General features: G+C 38.5%; 1 protein-coding gene across 2 annotated transcripts in view; it reads right to left on the reverse strand.

Moving 5' to 3' along the window:
* The window catches only part of CHCHD3 (coiled-coil-helix-coiled-coil-helix domain containing 3), a 150,216-nt gene extending 125,615 nt beyond the window's left edge, over nucleotides 1-24,601 (reverse strand). For both annotated transcript variants that reach the window (XM_085299759.1, XM_085299751.1), the window contains exons 1-2: nucleotides 24,434-24,601; nucleotides 22,451-22,538 (exon numbers count right to left, since the gene is read on the reverse strand). In XM_085299759.1, coding sequence (XP_085155885.1) covers nucleotides 22,451-22,538; nucleotides 24,434-24,517 — 172 coding nt within the window. In that variant the 5' untranslated portion in view covers nucleotides 24,518-24,601. The remainder of the gene's footprint in view (nucleotides 1-22,450; nucleotides 22,539-24,433) is intronic.
* Between the last annotated feature and the right edge of the window lie 1,487 nt (nucleotides 24,602-26,088).

Raw genomic sequence — 26,088 nt, forward strand, 5'->3', positions numbered from 1 at the left:
TATTTCGTATCCTTTTAATGCTGTGCTCGAGAATACACAAAATACTGCCGAAGTAGAAGCACGCTGTTCACCAGCATTTATACCATGAAGTTTGTTTTCTGGTGTGTAAAAATGAGTAAAAAAATCTAACAGACCATGGAATGGTCCTTTAAGATATAATAGCTAAAATTCAGGCATCAGCCAATAAAGACATAGCATATTTGACCTTAACAATCAATTAGGTTACACATCGATCAGCCAAATACTAATAGGGAATAAAAGCAGAGCTATAGATCATCCAATAGAATTATTGTAAGATATAATTGGGTAGCTCCCAAATGAGAAATTTATGATGTTTCAGTAAAAACTGCAGTTCTACAAGCACAAGGGAATTGTTTTAGGAAAAGAGGCATTTAAAGAAAAGTTAATTTATTAGAAAAAATGGAATTGTTTCTAGGCAAAAAGCAATAAAATCTTTCTGTGATAGCAATTTCAAGTCAGGCTATATGACATTAAAAATAGACACCTAAAAAAAGCTACTGGAGAACATTAGAACACAGTAGGCATGGGGCTATTGAAATAAGTAGGATCTGGAGACGGTAAGCATACAGCAGTTGCCAAAAAGTTATTTACCCTTCTCCATCCCCCTCATTATTTTAAGCTCTTCAGAATGCTGAAATCCGTGAATTTCATTATACGCACATTCCTGGTCATACCAGCTTGGAAGAGTTTTAGGCAACTTTATTTAGGAAGATCACAATCCCACCCCAGGGTTTTAATATGCTCCCTCTAAAAGGGCATAAAACGAATACAATTTTACTGTTTCCTGAGTGCGAGTGTCCTAATGTACAGTTCACATCACAAGGCAATTTAGATAGATGGTCAGTAATGGGAACTCTACTGAAAAAGCCATAGTGCAATAGCCAGAAATAACTCTTCTCCGTTCTCTTAGCATGTAAAGTGTGGATCCTGATAGGTGTCTGATAAGCATCACTCTCCTCAGGATAACTGCAATGGAGTACCACCAGCAGCACTGCCAACGGGCTCATTACCACACTCAGATCTAGGGCTGGATCCAGCAGCAGGGGCACAGTGATTAAAGTGACCCAACTGCTCCATGTAACAGCACTGCTGACACAAAGGAGAAAAAAAATAAAAAAAAATAAAAGAAGAAGAAAAAAGCTCATTAGACCAAGGATTGACTGTCAATGGACAAGAAGATTTTGCCATTTTGATAGCCTCTGGAATGAAGCAGCCTGGTCCTTGTATTTGCCCACTGCTTTGGAAAGGTTTGAAAGATATGATCATTTATGTCTAGTATTACAGTGCAAACGCATCATGTGCATCCTCCCCTTCATGCACAGAATGAAGCTTTAAATAAAATACAGGCAAGCTGACCAAGTTGTATTTAACCCAATGGGACAATTTAGAAAATATTTGCATGTATTTGAAGGACAAGATAATATACACATTCAGTTCAGTTAGTTTTGGCTCCTTTCACCCTTAAAACAAAGCATTAGAGCACAGCAGAAAGAGGACAAAAAAAATAAAGATGAAACAAGAAGAAGAAACCTTAAGTTATATCCAGTACACATGTATTGGCCAAAAATCTACAACCCTACCCAACGGAAAGATGAGAGACAACTTCCATAATAATAATAATAAAGCCGCAGAACATTTATTCAACTTCGCTATCAAATCATATCAGTCAACCTCATGCTCTTCAGATGGGCACACGGACAAAGCGAGCAAATGGGTACACAGGTATATTGCAGTGAAATAGGGTTGGGGTTTTTTTTTGAAAAGAATGTGAATCAGTTCGGCAGTTATGAAAGTGTAACAGCATTCTCTGCTTTGCTGCATTTCAATGCTTTTCCATCGACCCTTTCCCATACAAAGACAAAACACTCCAAGATTTCTATTCATCCAATACTCTTTTGTAAAACTGGAGGGAGGCCTATTCTTCCATCTTTTTAAAAAGACCACAAGCCCTATGAAGATGGCTTTGGGGACCACTCTCACAGTTATAGCCTTCATCTGGACTACAGAAAACAGCAAGAAGCATTGGTTTTGGTGACAATAAAAATCACATTGCAGAAAGCCATTTGTTTAACCCTTAGTATTGATTCTCCTCTTGTGCTTCAAAAATCAGATGATTAAGAAAACATATACTTGATGACTTTCCCAGGGCCAAAAGGCTTGAACAATTATGAGGATAAATCGATGAGGACTGAGGAGCAAAGGGTACCTAAGAGCTTACATATCCTCCTGACTGTTACTGAGATTTCAGGCACTTAATACACATTTTGTCTTGGAACAGTGAATACCAGCGGTATCAGAGCCAAGATAATAGTTTCATAAGATGACAACCGTTCTTGAGACATAAATAGCAACCTTACCTCCTAGGTCCACTCTGAGCCCTAATAAAGGATTAGGAAAAAGCTTTTCATAATTAGTATCAAGAGCAAAGAAAAGCACCAGTACAGCCAGTATTTACTTTAATTTTTCCATTTACGTAGTTATGTGTATGCCATATTTAGCATTTTACACGATCACTGTTCTCTTACTATTGTAGGAACACTTTGCCCTAGAGATTAATAAAAAACTATACTGTATTCTTCACATTATCTTGCACACTCAAGTACAGCAAACACTTGCCCCACATTCTGGTAAAGCTGCTTATTCATCTCCACTCATTGCAATTCTTATTGCAAATAGTCAACCCTCTCACTGTAAGTTGATGAGTAAGGATATATGCAACTCAGTGACTTCCCATAAGATCTTCCTCCCTTTTTTCCTGCCTGTGCTGTCCACACTAGTCATAGCATCTAAATGCACAACACTTTCTCCTCACCCTGAAGCAGCTGCTTTACAGAGAGGAAAAGAAAAAAGAAAAACCACACATTTGTCATGACACTAAAATTACAGCAAGAAGGCAGCATTCAAAGCTGCAAACACCACACATTAGGTAAAAATTAATGAAATAGCCTTTAGCTAGGAATCTGTCTATTAGTCCTGCAATCTGCAATTTCAAAAAATTCATTAATGGAAAACATCTATTATCAGGTATCTTAACTAAAACCTCTCGAAAGGGCAGGTGCATTAAGTTATTAATGAAAAGACACGTTTGATACAATCAAACATGTTTTAGAAAAATACTTAGCTAAACAATAGTCAGAGAGTGAATTTACAAGAAAGGAAAATAAATCAGCTCTACTCTTTTCAATCCACTTTGCTAGCAGCTATGAACTAGATGGCCTTCAAAGAGCAAATTCCTGAAAGCCAGAACAATACAGACATCCTCCAGGCTTAAGGGGATAAACATTTGCTGTTAGCAAAAATACCTTCACATACATAAAACACGCAATCCCTCTAGACAACCTGTTCCAATGCCTGACTGTCCTCTTGGTCATTTTTCTTTTTTACAGGAAACAAACTGAAACAAGAGGGTTCTGACTTACATCCGCTGTCTCTGATCCTCCTACCTCCGTGAATAGCCCGGCTCCATCTTCTCAATAACCTCCTTGTAGTTACTGGAAGGCTACTAGTAGGTGCCGTTGAAGCCATCTCTTCTCCAGGCTGAACAAGCCCAGCTCCCTCAGCCTTCCCTCACAGGTTTCCGACCACCACTGATACTCCAGGTGATTAGCAGAGGCGGGAAGTCAGCTCTTACATGCTGCTAATCCAGACACTAGTTTCTCCAACTGTTATGTTTTCAAGTTTACCTAATTGCAAAACTTAAGCAAGTACTGTGGTAAAATAGGCCCACCAGACTACAACATACAAACTAACGAAGGAGCTTCCAAACAGTCTGGCCACCAGCAGTCACAGCATATCTCCACTCAAGGAGCTCAGCAATATGCTGGAAGCTGTACTACTTACCTCCACCCTGAAATAAATGGGCACAACAAAGGAAGATTCAAGCCATTATAGTTAAGTATATAAATTGGATGCAAATTCAGATGACTGAAGTAAGAAATGCTTAAAAACAGGAAGTCTTATTTCCATAGGAAACAGATCATTTAAATAGAGCTAGAAAAAACACAAGCAACAGCTTTCAAATTAGTACATTCCTGAGTGCATCAGCAAGATAGTGGGTGAAGAACAAGCCACATATATGATTCAGTTCATCTTTCACACAGCAACTCACTGGAGGCTGTTAAGAAAAGCATTTAGTTATAAAATGAATGGTAAATCACAGTCATGAATTAGAAACAGGCTAAGACGAAACGGAGAACAGAAAGCACAAGCAAAGAATATGGAACAGAAACATTGTAAAATCTGCACATGAATAGTCTAAATAATTTTATCAAGACAGGATAAGTCTGTGGAAAATATAAAAAAGGAGAGATTAAGGTCAAGCAAGCTGAGCAGCACAACAGTATACAAATTCAGTTTTGAAAAATGAACAATCACATACACTGGAAAGCATAATGCAATTTCATCATATATTTTACTTGCTTTTTCCGTCTTTTCTTTTTCTTTTTAAATCAACCATAACCACATTTAAGTCCTCAGTATCAAGGAAGCAGAAAGAAAACTTGTTTAATGGTCAACCAGAGGGGAGGGGGGCAGAGTTGGAGAGGCAGAAGACAATAAAGAGAAGGTCCAATATGTGTCTAGAATATACAAAGAATGCAAAAGGAAGAATAGAAAGAAAAAAAGATATCAGATGACAGAATTGCAGCTCTCTCTGAGTATAGTATTTTACCGGTCTACCTATTTCAGTAAGGCATAGTAATTAAAACCAAGGATGCATTTCTCTCACAATCTAGCTCAGCTCAGCCAAGTTACGGGCTTCTCTTCACCCTTCCATTACACAGTGTTAAAAAGGCTCACAAGGAAGCTGACGAGGCAACATTTGGACATTTAAAGTGTCAAAAAAAGTCTTTCAATGGACAACGCATTGGCAAACACTTTCTTAAGCTGTTGAATACAAAAACAAGTCAAGCCCAGAATGCCAACAGTTAGGCTGTACAATATGTAAAACAGGTTTGGGGAATCCAGCTCCAAAGTATGTACTAACCACTGCCAGAATCAAGAAGACTTCTTTTTCTCTGGGAAAACTGCAAAAATACACTGTAGTCATCTCTGAAGTATCTCATACAGAGGAGGATATCGGGGCAATCAAACCATCGCTGCAACCCAACAAGGCAGATCTGCTGTCTGTACGCACACTAAGTACTAGCATTAACCATCCAGCTTAGCGCAATGCACCTTAGGGCTGTCTTCAAACCTGGCTCATCTGGCTCAGCAGCTGGCAGGGCAAATGAAGCTTTGTAGGCATTAACATTAATGAAGATGTCAGAAGCAAAATTCCTAACCGAACACTAACAATCATAAATATTGAATCAAAAAGCAAAGTATTACGAACAGGTTGGTGACCTGGAACATTCATAGCATCAAGCTATGGGCTTGTGATACACATTATAGCTCTTCTACAATTAAACTAGTCTTCCCTCTGCATTCTAATTTAAGTCACATAATATGCACATATTAGAATATGCAAATATCCTCAATTTATTCTTTGCCACTCAATAGCACTCCAATTTGGACTGTATCTAAATTCCATATATCACACAAAAAACGAACATCATTGGTAGCTATTTAAGTTAAACAGCACAGAAAAGATAAAAAGTATTAAATTCATGAATTATATAGCCAACTGTATGTGACATACTCAAGTAGCATGCTATTAATTTCCGTATGACTGAAAATATATATATATACACATACATATATACATACACACACACTATTTCTTATTCAATTAAATTACTAGAAAATATCATTATCTTTCCTGCAGTTCGAAGTGGTCTCAAAGCGGCTAACCATAGAAACAAGGTTTTTTCTCATCACATCAAGGTTAAACTGCATTGGTAAGTCAATGCAAAAAAGCTCTATCTACACCTAGGCCTGCTGAATGCTCTCTGTGGATAAACAGAAACTTCAGCTTGTCAGTCATCAATCCAATACCTCTCGTGAGCATAAAATTTACTGGCAGAGTTTTGTATGTTTGTTTTAGGTATCCGTAACACTGTCAGTTCTTATCCTGGACTCCTAAAAACATGTTTCTCAAAGAAAGGCATACAAATAGTCATTGCACACTAACAAAAGTAGTAAAACTAATATCAAACCATATGATTTCAATGCCTATCAAAACACCAGAAAATATATTGAGCATGCGTAATTTGGTGGTACCACAAACGTCAATGACATCATTGCATATACTTTTTAATTTTCTTTTGTTCCTCCTAGAGCCTGAATTTGCTCGTAACAATGTAAAAGAAAGCGAGCAAGCATACTAGCAACAGCTAGTATAGATGGAGTATTCCCTTCCTATAGTTATTTTAAAAAATTGAGTGGTTTGCAAACAATATTCTACCTAGTCTATAACACTATACGTTGTCCAAATTAGCTTTACACTCAAGGGAAAATTCAGAGCTGCAGCTCTGGAAATAAGTTATTTGCCTTAAAGACTGAAGTATGTGTTGCTCTTTGAACACAAAAGGAATCCCTTAGAGAGCTGCAGGAAGTTTCACGGCGCACGTACAACAGAAATATCAGAAACAAATATCTATGTAGGAAGTTCAGCAGAACAGCCACCTTCATTGGTGAACTTATTACATAGTTCCCGATTCTATTTATTGTAACCTGCACAGTAGGGTATGGTCACCATTTAGGAAAAAAAGGTATTAAGAAGAATAGCATTCTTATGCACATGTTTTATTTTTAGATTCGTATATGTTTAACTACCAATGCATACAGCAACTCTTCCATTTAAATTCAGAATTACAGTCTCTTTCACCAACCATAAATTCAATATAAAATTCTGTCTCCACAGACAGAGTTTTGTGTTAACTGTTAAATAGTAGTAATGTGTGGCATTATTTCTGCTAGCGTCTATCCTATCCTACCCTAGCAACAATCCTGTCCTACTCCTAGGACAAATAACCACAAAAACAATACAATTAGAACTGTGAATAATTGAATACATTATCTATTTTACAATGTAAATGTGGGAACCAATCAATTTTAATTTAAGTTAGAAATAAGATGCCACATAATCTAGATGTAAAATAGCAAGTTGGTGTTACATTTGAACTTTTCTCTTTTCAGAATCCCCATTATTATTACAACTTCAGCAATAAACCCCCAGCAACGAATCAACATAGACTTAGCAAGTGGGCCAGAAAAACAGGAGAAAGCTGGATTACAGGTTTTAGAACCCAATTCAAGAAAATGGGATACAATCTGCTTGTGCTTAACAGCCCTATTCAACAGAAGCAATTCATTTCTGAGATTCACACCTTAGTGAGGAAAGCTGAGAAGAATCTTCGTTACTTTTTAGCATGTCCAAACTACCTCCTACTAAACTAAGCAAAAATAAATAGAAATGGATGTATACAATCAACAGAAAAACAGATACTTAGAAGATATGACATCTCAAGGCAAAATATAGCATTAGATCTTTCAACCAATACACAAAGGAGAAAAACCAAGAATTAAGGATACCCAAGAGGTCTGGGCAAAAATTTGTGCAGGACAAGGCCACCCTGCTGCGCTAAAGAGCCTGCAGAGACAGCGCTTCAAATCACCAACAGCCTAACATCAACTCTCCCGTTACAAGATCCAGAGCACCGTATAACACTCTGTTCAGTTTCAAATCTGCCCCAAACCACACCAAGCTCTTCCCAGTTCAAGCTAAGCTCAGAGTGCCGGCCGAAGATCAGGCAGAGCGAGCTACGCTGGGGCTGCAGTAAAGGTTGCAGCAGAACTGATGGAAGTTCTCACAGCAAATTTAAAAATATTTTTTGTGAGATTCTGCAGTCTAGCCTAGCATTTATTCAGATAAAAGACTATAGGAACGACAAGAGAGCATTGTGAATCCTCAAAAACGTGTCAGGGGACATTTCTGATTAGAATTTTCTTCAATAAATTTAGAACTATTTGCAAAGTTTATGCACCCTTGACACAAGAAAGTTACTGTCTTAGCTTAAGTTACATATAAGATAGGTGACACATACTGAGAAGTGGTGTAAGATAAAAAAATATGATATATGAACAATTTATTTTATTTTCTAAGTCATTTACCATCAATAAATGGATTGAGTTAAATGAGCCAGTTAACATAAAACATATCTAATTTTTATTTTCTGTGTGTTCCAGGAATCTATGCTTTGCCAGTTACATCACTATGTGAAGATTTATTACACCTTTCAAAATTGTTCTCAAATCCCTTATAAAGTTGTGGATCTTCTCAACTGAACCCTCTTTGTAACCCCCTCCTCTTATCCACCTTTGCAAAAAATATGCATTCTGTACATATATTTATAGATTATAGATAGTGTGTGTATATATATTTTGGTTCAGCAAATATTTATCCGTAAGCCAGTTTGCTTTCAGTTCGCTTAAAAAAAAACATTGTGTAAATGGGAAGACAGACGTATCTTTACGAGACTAGCATTGGCAGCGTTCTCCTTGCATTTAAAGCAACAGTTGAGAGACTTGCTATTTTAGCTGTCTGTGCTCGTACTTCCTACTACATGCTGTGAAGTTTTTGTTGTTGAACACAATGGATAAAAGCACAAGGATCACATAATTCAACATTTAAATATAATCACATTGTAAATGATGATATGAAAGATTAATTGCTCTGCTTTCAATAGGATTAAGCACAGTGTCAAGGGACGTGGCCAAACTCTTCTCAGTTGTCCGAGAAGAGTCAAACTCAACTCTCTGTTGTGTGACAGGACAAGAGGCAATGGGCAGAAATTGAAGCACAGGAAGTTCTGCCTGACCGTGATGGGGAATTTCTTCCCTGTGCGAGTGACGGAGCACTGGAGCAGGTTGCCCAGAGAGGTTGTGGAGTCTCCTTCTCTGGAGATCTTCAAGCCACACCTGGATGCAACCCTGGCTACCATGCTCTCAGTGACCCTGCTCAGCAGGGAGGTTGGACTAGATGATCTCCAGAGGTCCCTTCCAACCTTCCTGGTTCTATGATTCTTTCAAGACAATCTAAGTTTTCCAGTTTCTGATCTTCACAGTTCATAAATTTCTTGTAAAGTTATTTTATCTGACAGTATGGGGAACTTACTGGTATCCCTTTTATTTTCTTGTACCTTTGCAAAATTATTTAGGTCTGTATACAAAGAACAACATAAAATCCAAAGAGATTCAGACCATTTTCAATACAACAATTCAATATTTTGACATGCTTAGAATATATTCTAATATAACAAAACTCACTATCAAGCCCACAACTTGTGTTAGCAGACAAGTAATAAACTAGATGATAAAAGCTTAAGCATTACTGAATTTAGAGAACACGACAGGAATTTTCACAAAAAAAAATCTTATTACGGGGCATATCTCATAAAAGTAGTTAAGATGCAATCAAGTACATTCTATGGAAGATGTAAGTCGACTTCATTTGAATTTTTACGTGGGGAAGCCGGGGCAATGAAAGACCTAAATCAAAAAATTATTTTGCCAAGAATATTTCAATAAACCTCTACTACCACTTAGGGAACAGTGCAATAATCAAGTATTTCTGCATATAATAGCTAGGCAAAAGGGTTTATAAACCAGAAGATCTCTTTATTTTTACATTTAGAAGTCACCACTAATTGCAAAGAATTAAAATGGTTATTGCACAGGCCAGCATTCCCAAATGAGACTCTCTGTACTGTCAAGGCTACATAAATAGCAAAATTTGATGTTCAGTTCATTTGCTACTATTATCTTTAAAGAGGATCCTCCAGCTGCAATTGCACACTATTAATGGCATAGGAAAAGTCAATTTTACCCAATTACAGCTCTGAATTACAGCAGCTTTGGACAAAAAAAAATAAGATTTGCAAAGCTGCTCTTCATTCTGAACCAAAAACTCCTCTGTTGAGGGCAGTCTCATATACCTTTCCATTGGTGAAAACACCAGTTCAAAGTAGCTCTAGACATTGAATTTTATTATCAAATGTCCATATACCAACTGTTCTTGGGGCAGAAGGTCCTGCTTTTATACAAGTGTGGTTCAAAGCTCAGAGAATGGGCACTGCTATCAAAAACAGGATAAGTGAAGACTAACGCTAACTTATCAGTCACTGCTTACTAATAGGTACCGAGATACAGAAAGATTAATGGTATTTTCTGTTATTGTACATCCAGTGCAGGTGGTTGTATTTATTTATAAGGAACTAAAACTCAAATTTTTCAAATCAATGGTCGCAAGATATGAATTTATATGCACTTAATCTTTCAACCTAAACTTAGCTGGTTTGTATTCCATTCAAATTCATATATTGGTAACATTAAATGATCTTATCATGGCCTGTAACATAGGCTGCCCTTTGCAGCAGACATGAAAAGATTGCAAAGAAAAGTAATACGAATAATCAGTCACAGGAAGAGCCAGGGGGAGGGGTGCAAGGTAAATAAACACAATTAAAACATAATTAGAATCTGGTATTTGCTGGTGCTACAGCTTCATCAGCATTCTGACATTCAATCTCTTCACTACTGTTCATGCTATTTCCAAAGCCAGCTATCTACTCGATGCCAAAGGAAATTCTCTCTGCTTTCTAAAATTAAAACAAACAGCGTTTTCCTTTCCATAAGCAGTTTAACAAATGATAAGCTCGCTTCTTGTGGATTTAGGTTCTATTCCTCTTATATACAAAATAACCCTGTCTTCTCTCATGTCTGCATAATAGGAAAGAGTTTTTTGGCTAGCTTAGACTTACGCACATAGTGACGGTCCATCAGATCCCTTGTACTATCTGACAAGTAAAACAACATACTATAGGAAAGCTTTGCTCACCTGTCCAATAGCAGGGCACAATTTACAGATCTCCCGGCCTCCTGAGGAGTCACATACTAAGTAATGCCGTAAAACTGTAGTTCCAGATAACCCTTCTATACTGGTACCGCACTATGATACCAACATCCATCACTGACTTGCAGCTACTTCATTACTTAAAGCTACTTTTAACATCACAAATTTAAAAAGTCATCTTTGAATTCTGCTCAGGAGTGGAGCAACTGCTAATTTGTCCCATCAAGCTGACGGTCGCAAAGAAAGGTACCTTCCTGCACTTGGTTCCTTCCTGCAGCTGCCAATCTTCAAACGCGTGACAGTTGTGCCTCAGAAAGCACATCAGAAACACCACAACCGCTAGCTCTAGGGTTTTCCAAAAGCAAGTTCAGCCTATTTGCATTCATTTCCTTAAAGTGACTCCTCCTTCATATTTACTCAAGCTCTCCCAAATTCCCCAGCTCACTGTGGTAAACTCTCTTCTGGAGCCTTGGAGTCCTCCAGGCTTCCCCTAGCCCAACATCTCAATTCCTGTCAACTATGGCTGCAAAAGCTCCCACTGCAGGTCTTCATGAATCATTATCTCTGGATCTGTTTCTCCTCTCCAAACTCAACCCTATCAACAAAGTCCTTTCCTTTCTCTCCAGGAATTCCGTAAATCTTTCCAAACAAGGTTTTACCTGGGCAGAGACAGCAATAGTTACCATTACCCACCTGCTGAGGAGACCACCCCTTTTTGAAGGAAAGGGGCTTGGTAGGGTACAGGTGATCGTTGGAAAAAGATCTGCTTTGTAACCATTCTGCAGCAGATCCACATATAGAAACCATCGCTTAAGGGAAAAAAAAAATCCTCCATCCTTCCTGAACACATCCTGTTGAGAAAGTTTCTAGAAGTACTATAAAGGTCTTAATGTTCAAAACAAAGCAGGTCGCAACATGCCATTGCAGAATAAAGCAGCAGTTTTTTCACTTTGCTAATCAGTTCAACAATATATCTATTATTTATAAAACCTGTTGGGATTCGTAAAGAAAACACTCCAGTAGTACCATTTGTCACCAATACACCTATAAACTTTCAGAAAAAATGTATATAGAGTGATTATCCTTGAGCAATCTTCTCTGTCAAGTTTGGATAAAACTGTTTGATAACTTCAAAAGTTATTGTGGGAAAGAGGAAGATAGAGGCAAATTATGTAAGAGGCTATAACATAACCATATTGTGAAAAAACAAGCAGTGAAAGTGGGTCTTTACAGGCAAAGATTAGTGAAAAAAATTGTTTCGCATAAAGGTACCACTCATCGTTACATCTTTTGATTCCATTAACCATTCCATTCTCATCATTTGGAGTTACACAGAAAGGTAAATCAATGCACCGAACTTCAACTTTGTACGTGCTAACAACTTCTCACTAAATTTTACAGAGCATAAAATTTTTCCATCAGATTCTGATTACTCAGCAAAAAAGCATAGCCACTTCCACATCAAGTCATGATTTTATTTGATAACATGGTACTGAAAGAGAGCAAAACGTCTGAAAGCAATCACTTCATTTAAAATTAAGGAAAAAGAGAAACTCGACACGATAAATGAGTGGATCTTTAACAGCTATTGCAGTTCTCTCAAATCTAACCTCCATTTTTTTTCATTCAAGTTTATAACAACATACTGATACATGGATGTTTTGTATTAGTGTAGAGAAAACAGTAATTCCAGGATTTGTTTATTTTGCTCAGATGCAAGCTACAGTACATTCAGTCTCATCACTGCTGATTAAATTAAGATAATAGGAAAAAATTTAAACCCAAGTCAAAGGTATAAAGACCTTTAAACAATATTTGTTCTAAGCTCCTGTAAATCAGAATTAATGATTTACAAACTTACAAAGAGAAGTATGGAAGAATGTATAAGTACTGTACTCTGCTTAAAGGGTGAGGTCTCACATAGCAGCATGCTACTCTAAACAATAATCTGAAAGATGAGTTTTAGTAACAGAATGAGAGAATACTTCCTTTATGTAGGATCAACAGTAAGGCACAAGAAGTCAGACTGAAACTATATATACATTAGCTACTTCCAATATGTTTGCCAAAAAAGTATCATGGGAAGTTAGTTTGAGCATAGCAGGAAGGATTTGTTTCTGTTGAGGAAAATGGAAGCAACTTACTAAGCATCATAAAATGTCTTTTTCCAACTTCAGCTAACTTGACTTTATATTTAACTATCAGCAGACAATTACAATATCATTCATCTTTGTAATGTGGTAGCTGAAGTATTTTCAGCTCAATATTTAGCATTGCATTACTGCTTGTAGTAATAAATGGAAATTGATTATAAACATGAAACTAAAAGTTATGATGGTTTTCATCTTTCACAGGTGATAAAAAGGATAGATGCTGAAAAGTAAATTAGATGTTTAAAATTCTTATAACTATAATAATCTAACACCTACGTTTTTAATAACAGGTAATAAGATGTATTAAAAAAACAATTTTTCAAATGACTGGTCTCTAAATTGATGCAATACTTACAATACTAAAAAGTTACCAGTGGGGGAGGTACTGTAAGTCTATAAATTGTTAGCAGTTAGAAAAACCAAGATACTATAGAAGAATGCACTGAGTAGTAGTATTGCTGAGAAAAGTAAGTCTAATTCCATTCTAGGAATAAATTGTCTCACACAGTCTAAGCAGCACATTAACCCAGCATGAAAGAGCAAATAGCATCTCAAATACTAAAAAGCAAATGCAGGAATTTAATAAAAGGTGGAGGGGGAAAAAAAAGGCAACAGAAAGGTCAGATGTAAAAATCTTAAGGATAAAGAGCAGGCCAACTGGCAGTAAAGATGCTTACAGTTCATCCAGAAAGATTCTCTCCCCACTTATCACGGATAATTGAGTCCTATCACTAAAGTTTAACTCCTCCCTTCTCAAAAAAAAAATAAAAATAAAAAACCAAAAAAACACAAGCATCTTAGATCAACCAGCTGCCTCAACTCTTTCTGTATAAAGCTCCTGATAACCATAGCTGAAGCTGACTACTTTTCCCCTGAGGTAGGAGAGATGAAGTCTCTAAGTGGTTACCCTGTTTAACTAAAAAAACAACTAGTAGAAAGCTTTCAAGAAGCAGCACTATATAGTATACTTAACTTGTCTGATCTGACAGGTGATAAAGAGTTTTAGTAACACCTGGTTGCAGCCTGCAAAGCTTTTCTTTTCATCTTAATGCAATAAACCATACATCTAAAGTATTCTTTAATATTACATTGAAGATTTACTAACCTGTACATGAATTGAGCCTGAAAGAAAAGCAGCATTTACTGTTAAAAACATATACAAGGTTTCACTACTGCAGTAGGATAAGCAGACCTCTGAGAAATACTACACCTAAAAAATGATGGGTTTAAATATTACAAAGAAATAAATGCACTTAAAATCCCCTCCCATTTATCCTGACTGAAAATGTCCTACCTGCTCACTGGAGACCTAGTTTAGAAATATTTTGATATATTCTCCCTTTATAATAGTCCTCAGGTAACTGATTTTACCAATTGTTGTGGTCAGCACAGAAATAACTTGAATAAGACTATATTTACTACGTATCAGGAGAGTATGTTATAAAAAAAGAAGGAAAATTTCCTTGTAGAGTGCCATCAAGTATAACACTGGTTAAAGCAAACAGTTCTCATAAACTTATCGAATGTTAATTCATTACTTCTTTTCATCTTTAAGATAGGAAAACCATTCAAGCTGCTTCAAATGACTTTTATTCTAACAATCCTTTAAATTACCTATAGTTTTATCTAGTCTTTTTGACCTACTAATCCTAGCAAGGTCTCTGAAGACAGAGGAGAAATAGCAGGATTTTGCTCTAGTGCCTAGATGCAGCATGGACCACAGAAGACCAAGGCTGAACTTTCAGCAGAAATTTTAAATAGTTCTGGAGAATGTCTGCTACTGACAATCTCCAGCACACTAAATTCTTAACACAAGCAGAGACCTTGAGCGTGTGTGAACTACGATTTTCCAAGACTTACAATTTGAACATGCATGGGGGATTTTTAGCACAGATGGCAAAAATATTTCTCCCAAAACAGCCATCTTCCTCCATCAAACTCTGATTTCCAATAGATAGTGTAGTCAAACAAGCAAAAGAAAGAAGTGGGAAAAAAGGTTGCCAGATAAAAATTTATTTAGCTCTAACATGAAAAAAAATTATACAGTATTTTCCCAAGTCTGCTTCATAACCATCTGATAAATTCTGGTCATATATTCCAAAAGTTCACCCTAAGGCTAGGCTGCAATTATGTATGGCTAAAAGTCTAAAATTTTTCCAGAATTTAACTAAAAAACAGTCATCTATCAGAACCAGTAAAATGCAATGGCAGCAATCCCCACACACAAATACATAACGATTTAGTCCTCAAAACTCATTATTACATTTTATTTTGCAGTGGGCTCCAGGAACTGTGCACAATCTCTTTTCTCTAGTTTAAATTTTTTTTACACATTTTTAGATACAGTTTCAGCAGCTTTCTGAACAAAATTTATTGTAGTACTAGAAGCTAAAATACAAGAATCACAAACCAGCCACTACCGGTTGTTTTTCAACATGATTTTCCCCTAAGTACTGGAAGACAGTTTTTAGCATACGTGAATCTTGTGCGCCCACACCAAAAAGCAGGTGATTCTAACTTTAACTCCTAAGCCATTCCTAAGCAAATAACATTGTATAAGCTTGTTATACTAGCTACAGCAAAAATTGTTTTATATCTGTGTACTGCACAACTATTGAGAAAGATTTTTTAGAGCAAACGCCTTCACTCAGTAAACCCTAATAGAGCACATGCAGCCTTAAGCAGAATAGCATGAAATTTAATTTTGACAAATCCACTTGAGACCGAAAAAGCACACAGTATGTGGTACATAAGAATTACCTGTTTCAAAGAATCTATAGAAACAAGAATAGCACTTCACTAAGTGAATACCTATTGAAAGATAAATTTGGCCTATCTACAAATAGCCACACACAGAGGAAACTACTTGTAAAGAGGGGAGGGGGAAAAAAAGAAAGAAAGAAAAGGAAAAAAAAAATCATAAAGAAAGCTGACTATCATAGCAAAAAAAATCTACCTCAGTCTAAGACCCAGTTAGTTACGCCTATGCCTTGGACAGGAACTACACTTTGAGTACTCTTTCTTTAAACCTCACTTAGACTATCAAAAGTTTTCTATTAGTTGTAAAATGAGAGCCCCAAAATAAAGCAGATGTCCACTCAGTATTTGACAGCATTCATGGGATATACCTGCTTTCCCTCCCTGACCTGTATGTTAAAAATGTAGTCCACTACTATACTGAGACACAAATAAGGTTTTCCAGAGGGTTTTTTTAAATGGATTTACTAGCAAAATATTTAATCGTTAAAATACAGAAATGAGTATTTCCTTGAACAGTACGAAACAGTATTTTAGTATTAGGAAAACAAATACGCTTTGAAAGGTTGAGGATTGTTTTTTGTTCTATAGAAAAGAACAAATCACAAAAGAGAAAAATCAAACCACATTTTGGACTATCACACAGTGGACTAAATGTACTTCAGAGATAAAACTACCAAAATTAATGCCTGAAAATATAAGGACTGCCATACTGAATACAGCAATTATAATACCGCTGATGCCCAATAACAGCATTCAGAGAATTTTCACAGAATACACATATTTATACATTATTCTGTGATACATTCACCTCAGTCCTGTCTTTTCCTAAGTTGATGATATAATTCCAAGTCTAAAATTTTGCAGCGTATCAGCTGCAATGCACTTTGTTCTGCCCTCCTTCTGGCCCACCTGAACCATGCTTTGCAGAGCATTCTCCTTTCAAAAATACAGTCCAGCCTGCCTGAGCCATATTTGCACTCTTCAGCTCCAGCAGCTGTGTGTTCCTGCTTATTTCCTCATGCTGACACTGGCACTTTGACTACCACAGGTGAAGTTATTTAGACAGTTGACAAAGGAAGAAAAAAAATACACATATATATAACAAAACCCAAACAAACCACTTCAGGCAGCTAGGGAAACACATTAACAACATAGCCTGACATAATTTGCAAAGCTGATCCAAAAGCTAGCTGCCAGCATAAAAAGGAAGAGTGAGACTATTGCTCCTGCTTCCCTTGCACAGACACTTCTCTGAATCCACAAGGTCCAATTAAGGGAGCTAAACTGGCACAAAAACTCTTCTTATAGGGTTAGTCTCTGGGCACCAGTTCATTATAGGATCAGACAAGCACCAGTGTCAGTCAGAAAGCAGGCAGAAATATGTGGCCAAGACTAAATGAGACCTTTAGATCAGGTTGGTTGTAACATCAAACCATAGCCTTAAATACATGACATTTGTGTAAAGAAGGTCCACCACCTTTGCCATTCACTCTTGTTCTACTGGCAGGCACCTGTCTAAAAAAGAAAAAGAAAAAAAAAAAAAAACTATTGTTCCACAAGATGTATCAGTAGCTAAAATGCAATTAAAGCAGATAACCCAAAAACACAGTCTTGATGGCATCTCAGACAGTATTTCAGTGAAGAATCAAAATACGACTTCTGTATCGCGCAGATGTTGGGAATACAGTACAATAAATTACCCTGGGCATATCCAGGTTTTTGCATTCCCACCTTAAATTTCTGTTCATAACCAAAACAAGCACTCATAAAGTTCTAGATACTCCTCTTATGCACTTATGTACCTTTTCCACAGTCAACAATCCCAAGTCCTAAATTAAGTTAAAATAATTAAAGTCTTAAATTAAATAAGCATTTTCCTACATTCTCTAATAGTCTCATCATGTCTACTCAACCGTCATTTATTATGCTTTTTAAAAAAAAAGAAAAGGAAAGGACATGTAAGCCCCTTTACAGCCACCACCCTCAATTACTATGAGTCAAAACAAAAGCAAAAGAGCAAGTTACATTATTTGGTAGTTTTGCTTCTAATTTTAGTACTATTTTACAAAGACATACTCAGCCATCTAAAAGAGTTCGCAGAATGCCTTGCATGTCACACAGAAAGTGAGAACTTAAATTTATACAGCACTTACTTCATCTCCCATGCATAATTCCATCTTCCCCATACTTTTGCAATCCAGTGACATGAATGTCAGGCTCAACTAAAGATTTGCTGTTACAATGACAGCATTAGAAGTTAGGCATCTTTAGCAGTCTAGTGAGTTACAAGACGTTTCACCTTTTGATAATAAAATACTTCCATCAATATTGAACCTTTCACCCAAAGAACATCAATATACATCACTGAAAATAAAGCTATTTCCAAGAAACTCAGTGACAACTAAGCGGTAACATAGCAAGCCACATGAGAGCAGGAGTGAGCGTTGCAGCATGTGTAAGAAAACCCAGGATGTCTTACCTGGATTTAGATCGCGCATCAAAAATATGTATCTCGAGTAGGTTATCACCTGGATCTCATAACCAACAAAATTGTAACGAAAATACCGTTCCTCTACAAGACACTGCATCACACCATATAACTACTTCCTTAGTTAAGGACAGTACGACCAACCTTAGTCAGCTAAACTGCCAGATATTCTTCGGAATATATTCTTTGATAACTGCAAGATTTGGTCTGAGAATCCTGGAAGCTTCTAAAGCCTATAACTGGCCTTCAATATTTCTCACAAATCTCTTTACACCTCTATGAAAAAACTTTTTGCAGAGAACAAAGGGAAAAAAATCAAACCAAAATCACAAACACACTAACAATCCAGTATCATTCGATAGGCTGCAAATCACGGTCCTCCGGGCTACCAGTGGTCCAGACGGCTCAGCTGATTGAATGAAAAAATCACTATTTGATTATTTCACATATGTTTTCAGTACCAGTTAAGTTTAGAATTCCGAATTAAAGAGTATTCAGAGATATATCTAGATAAACAAGCAAGATAAACATTACCAAACGAAAAAAGACAAAGCTCTCCTGCTGATGCTAGAGGAAGAAAGTTTGCAAAGCCATGTTAGTGGCTAAAAGGAGCTGCCTGAGATTTACAGGTACCTCACGGCAAGATAAACCGCAGGCAGCCAACACAGCCACCAAAATGTCTTGCTAAAGCTTTGTCTGTCCTCTTCTAGAGTCAATAGAAATCTTGCCTGGGTTCCCTTTATACACAGCAATGTTATGGAAATGTCAGTTTACTTTATCTTTCATTTTCTACAAAGAAGGAGTGTTGTTACTACAAAAAGGTATAGGATGGTAATTAATACATTAAATGGCACAGAACTAGAAGAAGGATTTATTTGCAGAAGATTTTTGCTGCCCTTGATATCCCTTCCAAATCCGAACTCAAGGTGCAAGTCTGTCTTCCCTAACACCATTAACACTACAGTAAGATTTCCAAATTCCTCTTCTGTAATCTGTCCCTGTTTCCACCTCCTGTGGACTGTATTTTTCCCCTGGAGCTCCATCACGAGCTTCTTCTTTAGCCAAACCAGTTTCCCGATACATCTGCTTGTTTTCCTGAGTATTGGACTGCTGTCCTAAAGGACTTGCCAAGCCTTCCTGAGCTTACTCCTCAGACATATGGACACCAAAACAAAGTAGACAATCAAAAGACATCATTCCACACAAATGAAAAAGGCTAAGTCACAGGTTTCTCCAGTGGAGACATAAAACGCCCAACCCAATTTCTGAGGAGGAAGCAGCAGTGCTCACCTTATCACACACTTACGCAGTACTTTGAGACATTTTTTTCATGGATATACTTTAGTAACAGTAACAAATAATACATAGTTTAAAAGGGAAAGGTGGTCCTCTGGGGAAAAAAAACAAAACAAAAAAAAACACACAGTATAATCGCTGTCTGCAAAGGAAAAAAAAAAACGTGTAGACACTCCTGGTAATTTAAGCATTGTTCTTCTATTTCCCCCTCCCCTCCATAATGGAATATTAGCTTTCCAGACATCCACTAAGTTAAAATGAATTAAACCATTCCCTTTGTCTGTTATGACTAAAACCATAGGTATAATACAAGCTCAGAAAGAGTACTCAGTCTGCCCAAATTACTTTTCATCAATATTGCTTTAGGAATTATAGATATACTTCAAAGATTTTACACTTGTTAAATGTTTTAGTGCATTTAATATTACTGAGAAGTCAGAAAACGATCCAAGGAAGCTAGGATGTTTTAAGACATAGTTTTTAGATGTCAGATTTCATTGTAAGTGTATGTAATTTCATTTTCCCTTTCCAAAACAGAGTCAATAAATTCATCATATATTGGCAAGCAGCTAGATACACATTCTTTCAAGTAAAGCAATCCATTATTCCTCAACCAAAAAGAGAAAGGGCTGTTTTTAATCGCTTTACATGTGTTCCCCCCCCCCAGACTTTTTTTATTATTATTATTTCTGTAGGAAGGTGCCACTTATCTAGAATATATTAAGATATAAATGCAGGGCTACCAAAATGTCAAGATTTTAGCTGTCCAGCTGATAGTCCAAAGGCCAGAACCAGACTCCAATACAACACCATCCTTGGAAAACTCTCTTTTTAAGCAGTTAGTGATGCAGTTTGATAGAGTAACAAGTCAACACTACCTGATTCATAAGCGGGAAGGGAGAAGCTCTCCAGAATCACTTCTGTTGTTATCAGCACAAGAAGCTTAACCAATAAACCACAGACTCAGCACTACTGCACCACAACACCTCATGCAGAAGAACCCCAGATCCGAGATCCAGCCTCAGAGCCACCAACACACTGAATTTTCACATGAAGTCATCAGAGCACTAACTCTGATACGAGTGCTCTTCCTGCAATACCAGCTTATTAGACAAATGCAGACTGACAAGTTAGATCTATCTATAAAATAAACAAATGAGACTACTAGTCTAACAGCAAAGAAATTCAATAGTTTGTAATTCAGAAGTTTGTAATTCTACCTCAGAAAACATTCAGTGAAAACATATGGTGTGGAAATATGCACTTAAGTATAATTTAATCCTCTTAAATACAAATTATTTTAGCGATAAAACTGAGGTATAACCTTGATTGTACTTTCCTGGGAAAATACAATCACTTCACCTAAATTACTAGTTCTTGAAGCAGAAATAAGCATAAGGTTTCCAAAAGCTTACAAAGGGTCAAGTAATTCATTAAGCCTTCCAATAAAAGGCAGAAAAAAATGAAGTTGAAGTTATTTCTAACATATAGAAAGAAACAAAATTAAAGTACCAAGATATGTGCAAACTGTGAAACAGCAAATAATTTCTGAGGTCTTCTAGCCTTCATCTCCAGTCACCACATCCCAAAAATTACAGTTGCTTATTCAAAAGGCTACTTCCATAACCCAGGTTAGGGATGAAAAAACAAGGAGCATCACAAATGAAAACATGTAGGATGTGCACTTACTATTTCAGAGAAAATATACATAACTCATTTCCTAGAATTTTTTCATCATAACAAAATACATGTACATCAGAAGGAGGCCATTATTGGGAAAAAGAGAGGGACAGAAAGTTTCTAGCAGTTCACAAATAAAACTACAGCCTAACTCCATCCAAAACATATGGAAGTAAACATTAAATTTCTAGCCAATTTTAAGGAGTATAAGGCTACATTTCATAAATCAGGTGACAGCTTAAATTATTTTTAGTCCTTAGTTGTTACTTGTCTTCATTGCACCAGAGTCTTCCCATTTATAAAACAGAAATACAAATCTCTAGAATAGTATTGCTTGGGAGCCCCAATATTTGTAAAACACGTGGGATTGTTTACAGCTGAATCCTTCACCCAGGACAAACAGAGCTTTAGCAATCCATTTCATCCTAAATTAGAATTCTAAACTGAGACAGATGTAATTCATCCCCTCAAAGTGTCTTTTTCTTTCCATTGACTACGAAACGAGCCCAGATTAGAGGCAGACACCTACACCATAGACATCTTTAGTTAAGCAATACAAAACCAATTTTTCAATGCTCTAGATGAAAGATGCTACATTCTATTCACCCAAGTCTCACTGAAAGGCCCACTTTTGCAACAGTCCTTGGTATTTAAAAAAAAATCCACCTGTTAGAAAGGTGGCCCTTCAGGAATACCGCTATCATTGATATTTCTGCAGCATCAGAAGAAGCCTTACTTGAACACTGCAGGTTTCCACACAGTCGAACGTAAATCACATGCTCCAATCTCTGTCACTCATTTTCACTCCTGTAGTTGCTATGTCTTGTTCACTGTGCCGAACTGTTTTAAATTACACTACTGGCTCTCTGTCACAGAGTCTATTTGATGCTTTTGAACAGTCCTCAATAATGAAAGACAAAATGTTGACAAAACCATCATTTTGAGCTATCAGTATGTATAAACTGTATACAATTCTATGATGAGGAAATAATGTATCATTCTTCCAGTTTTGTTTCAGTATATTTCAATAGATGTTGTTCACTACATTAAAATCCCTTTTGCTCAAATACGCTAGAATTTTCACTTCAGAATCCAGAGCATACTTTAAATGAGGATTTTTTTTGAAAAAGCAAATGATCAGCAAAAAAAATTAATGTGAAAAATTATCTCTATGAAATGGTGATGTGTTCACTACAATGATCTGAAAGCCACACTCAATATTTTCTTTCTCTCATTAAAAAACAGAAGAGATGAGCATACCTGCACCAGACGCCGATCGGTTCTGAGACTGCGGTCTTCCACTGGGCGAGGAAGGTTCCTTCATACGATCAATGACATTGTCAGATAGCTGGAAAAAAAACACCCAAAAAAAGAGTCAGACAGCATTTCCGCCTTCCTATTACACCTCCCCTAAAGAAAAATTAAGTAAAACTTTAAAGAAGGGAGTAAGCCCACAGAGTAAAATATGACAGCAGCTTAAGATTTTATCAACAACAAAGAAGTTACTTCCACTACCTTTCCCCTTCTTTGTATGGTGATCAACCAACCTGACTGCAAACAATCAGGTAGAACAAGATAGTTTGGGCTTTCATAGGAAAAAAAAAAAAAGGTTGAAGGTGAGAGAAGACAAGGAATTGATATGATAAATTAAAAGGAAAGGGGACAGTAAAGGAAACAATACCCTTTGACATGTTGCCTGTAATTCATCAGCCTTTTTGTCTTTCTCAAGTTATTTGTATGACAGTTAAATACCACAGTGTACAGTTGCATAGCATTTATCATAGGGAAAACTTCACCTTTATAAAGTCCTCAAGATACTTGGGTAATACAAGTAGTAATAGCAAGTCTAGCCAACCACTAAGTTCATTTTAGTTTTGACAAACGCACACATAAAATATTGTCATAATTTACATGGAACCAAACTGAGAATAAAAGTATGCCCAGCTGCAGACCTAATCCAGCCCACAAAGATATTTAACATAAGTTAAAGCAGTAACAACATGAAAGTTCCACTTTCCATTTTAGAACTTTCTGCTGGTTTCCTCATACGTCCACTCCTTAAAAATACTGTTCTGACTGCCCAAGGAAAATTTGTTTTAATTAGCAATTTATCAAAATATTACTACTTACAGGATAGCGTGTTTCAGTGGCAGAAGCTCCTTTTAGAAAGATTTTGCTAAAATTTGTAATCCAGCATGCAACTGACTGTGTGAAATTCCTTCAGCTAAAGGTTACTGAGCCCAGTCCTAGAACTCTGAACCTCACACAGCAGTACACATGTAAACAGACCCATTCTCAGATGCTTTATTCACCAAGATTATTCAGCAAAACCTAAACCTTCCTAGTATCTGTGATAACATTTTCTATTCCCAATTTTTCCATATCCAGGATATTTCAATATTAATTCCTAGTATTGAAGCAGCTGTAGCAAGAAATGAGATAACAAATACCTCACTCTGTTCCAGTGCTTAGTGTGTTTTAAAGAGGATGAACTCTCTTTCACGAGCTCTTACGTTACCCTGAGGTATTTGTCTGCAATCATTAAATGACCACAACAGAAAAAGTATGCAGAGATAAGCAACAATTACTGTGTTTACTCACGCTACAACACTCTCCCTTAGGGGCAGCGATAAAGGACAACTCCTCCTCATTCCAGATAGGAACTACACAGTGCGTTTCACTGAAAAACTTACAAGCTGCAAGACTTGCCAAAATGTGCTGTGTCACAGGAAACCTGCCTTACTGTTAAACCATGCTGCAGATAGGGGGGAAAGGGAGTGTTTCTGCGGGTACACATGAGACTACATACTGCATGTGGGACACAGCAGAATATTCAGGGGGGAGGAAAGAGAAGGGGGAAGAGAGAGGCAGAACAAGTCCTGCATCTCCCACGACTGCTCTGCCCTTCTGCCTCGCTAGGGGCGAAGGCGCCTGCTCAGAGCTTCCCGATCACGGCTTCCTGCCGAGAGACACCTCTCGCTGCACCTAAGCAGCTGTCGTCGGGCCTCGAAATTTAAAAAGAAAATCACTGAAAAAAAAAAGAGAGAGAGAGAGAGCAAAGCGGGACAGGAAACAAGTGGAGGTGGCTCGGGGAGAGGGAAGGGAGAGGAGCGACGGCGAGAGGCGAGCGCAGGGGACGGTCGCGGCCCGCGGGGGCAGCAGGAGGAGGAAGAGGAGGGCGGGAGACGGCAGAGGGGCCGGGGCAGCCGCGGCGAGGCAGGCCCCGGGCGCCCCCGCTCTCACCCGCACGCCCTTCACCACCGTGATGTTCTCGTTCTCGTCCGCCTCGAAGGTGACGCGCCGGGTGCTGCTCCCGCCGCCGCCCATCTTCGCCCGGCGCCACCAGGCCGCCGCCCGCCAGGGACGGCGCCAAGGAGACTCGCCGTACCCGCTGCCAGCTCGCCCCGCAACAACGCCGCCCCTCATTGGCCCGCCGCTCGCCCGGCCCCGCCCCCCGCGCATAGAACCCCACTCCCCATTGGCTGCGGGGCGGTAGCCATGGAAACCGCGCACCTAGGCCGGAGAGCGGCAAGGTACCCTGGGTCCGCAAACTTTCTCAGTTTAAACTTCCCGAGGAGGGTTGGAGGGGGGCGTGGCCTACAAGTCCCAGGGTGCTTAGCGGCGGGCCGTGGCGGCGGGGGGCGGTGCGCGCTCGCAGGGCACGCTGGGTAGCGTAGTCCTCGAGTGTCCTGGCTCTGGGGTGGCGGCTCGAGGCCCGTGTGCAAAGGCCTCGCTTCGGTTTCAGCCGCCAACGCGACCCCTCTGGAGATGTGATTTTCTTTCCAAGAGGTCGGCAGCGTAACGTTAACACCACACAACGCGTTTGCAGTTTTCAGCCGGCGGTACAAGCTCAGCTGGGATGCGGCTGTGCCGCTCCTAACCCCCCGCTGCGGGTCGGGTGAGGCCTGTGTGCGTTTCTGGAGCACGGCGATAGGGGTTGGGGAGACCCCTGAAGCGAGAAAGAAAAAAAGATCTCATAGGGTATCAGGGTAGAAAAAAAATACTGTTGAGACACATCTTCAGGTCACTCTTGCCTAAGTATAGGGCAAAAAATGCTTTTACGTAGGTGGCATTTATGAATTTTTACCATCTGGCCTCTTGTTTTATCTATCCACTGTGTCATTAGCCAAGATATTAAGTGCAATGAAACCCCAGTCCTCTGCAGGGATTCCTTGACACCAGTGAAATACAAATATTAACAACCACAATATTTTGGGAATCTCCAGCTTTTTTTTTTTTCACCCTTAAAAGACCTTCCCACCTTGGCTCAAGGTATTTTTACTGAAGTTAACACCGAACTCGTCCACTCCCTTGTAAGAAATTTGTCCAAGTGTATTTACTTCTGATCATAATCATAGTAAGGTTGGAAGGGACCTCTGGAGATCATCTAGTCCAACACCCCTGCTCAGCAGGGTCACCTACAGCACGGTAGACAGGGTTGCATCCAGGCGGGCCTTGAATATCTCCGCAGAAGGAGACTCCACGACCTCTCTGGGCAACCTGTGCCAGGGCTCCGTCACTCTCACAGGGAAGAAATTCCGCCTCACGCTCAGGCAGAACTTCCTGTGCTTCAATTTCTGCCCATTGCCTCTTGTCCTGTCACATGAGACAAAAGAGTTTGTCCCTGTCCCCTTGACACCCTCCCTTCAGGTACTTGTACACATTGATCAGATCCCCCCTCAGCCTTCTCTTCCCCAGGCTGAACAGGCCCAGCTCTCGCAGCCGTTCATCAGAGGGCAGGTGCTCCAGCCCTCTGATCATCTTCGTAGCCCTATGCTGGACTCTCTCCAGTAGCTCCATGTCTGTGTTGGACTGGGGAACCCAGAACTGGACACAGGACTCAAGATGAGGCCTCCCCAGGGCTGAGCGGAGGGGCAGGATCACCTCCCTCGACCTGC

Source organism: Rhea americana, unplaced genomic scaffold, assembly GCF_003343005.1.
Source record: "Rhea americana isolate MKP2758 unplaced genomic scaffold, rheAme1 scaffold_1, whole genome shotgun sequence".
Classification (NCBI taxonomy): Eukaryota; Metazoa; Chordata; class Aves; order Rheiformes; family Rheidae; genus Rhea; species Rhea americana.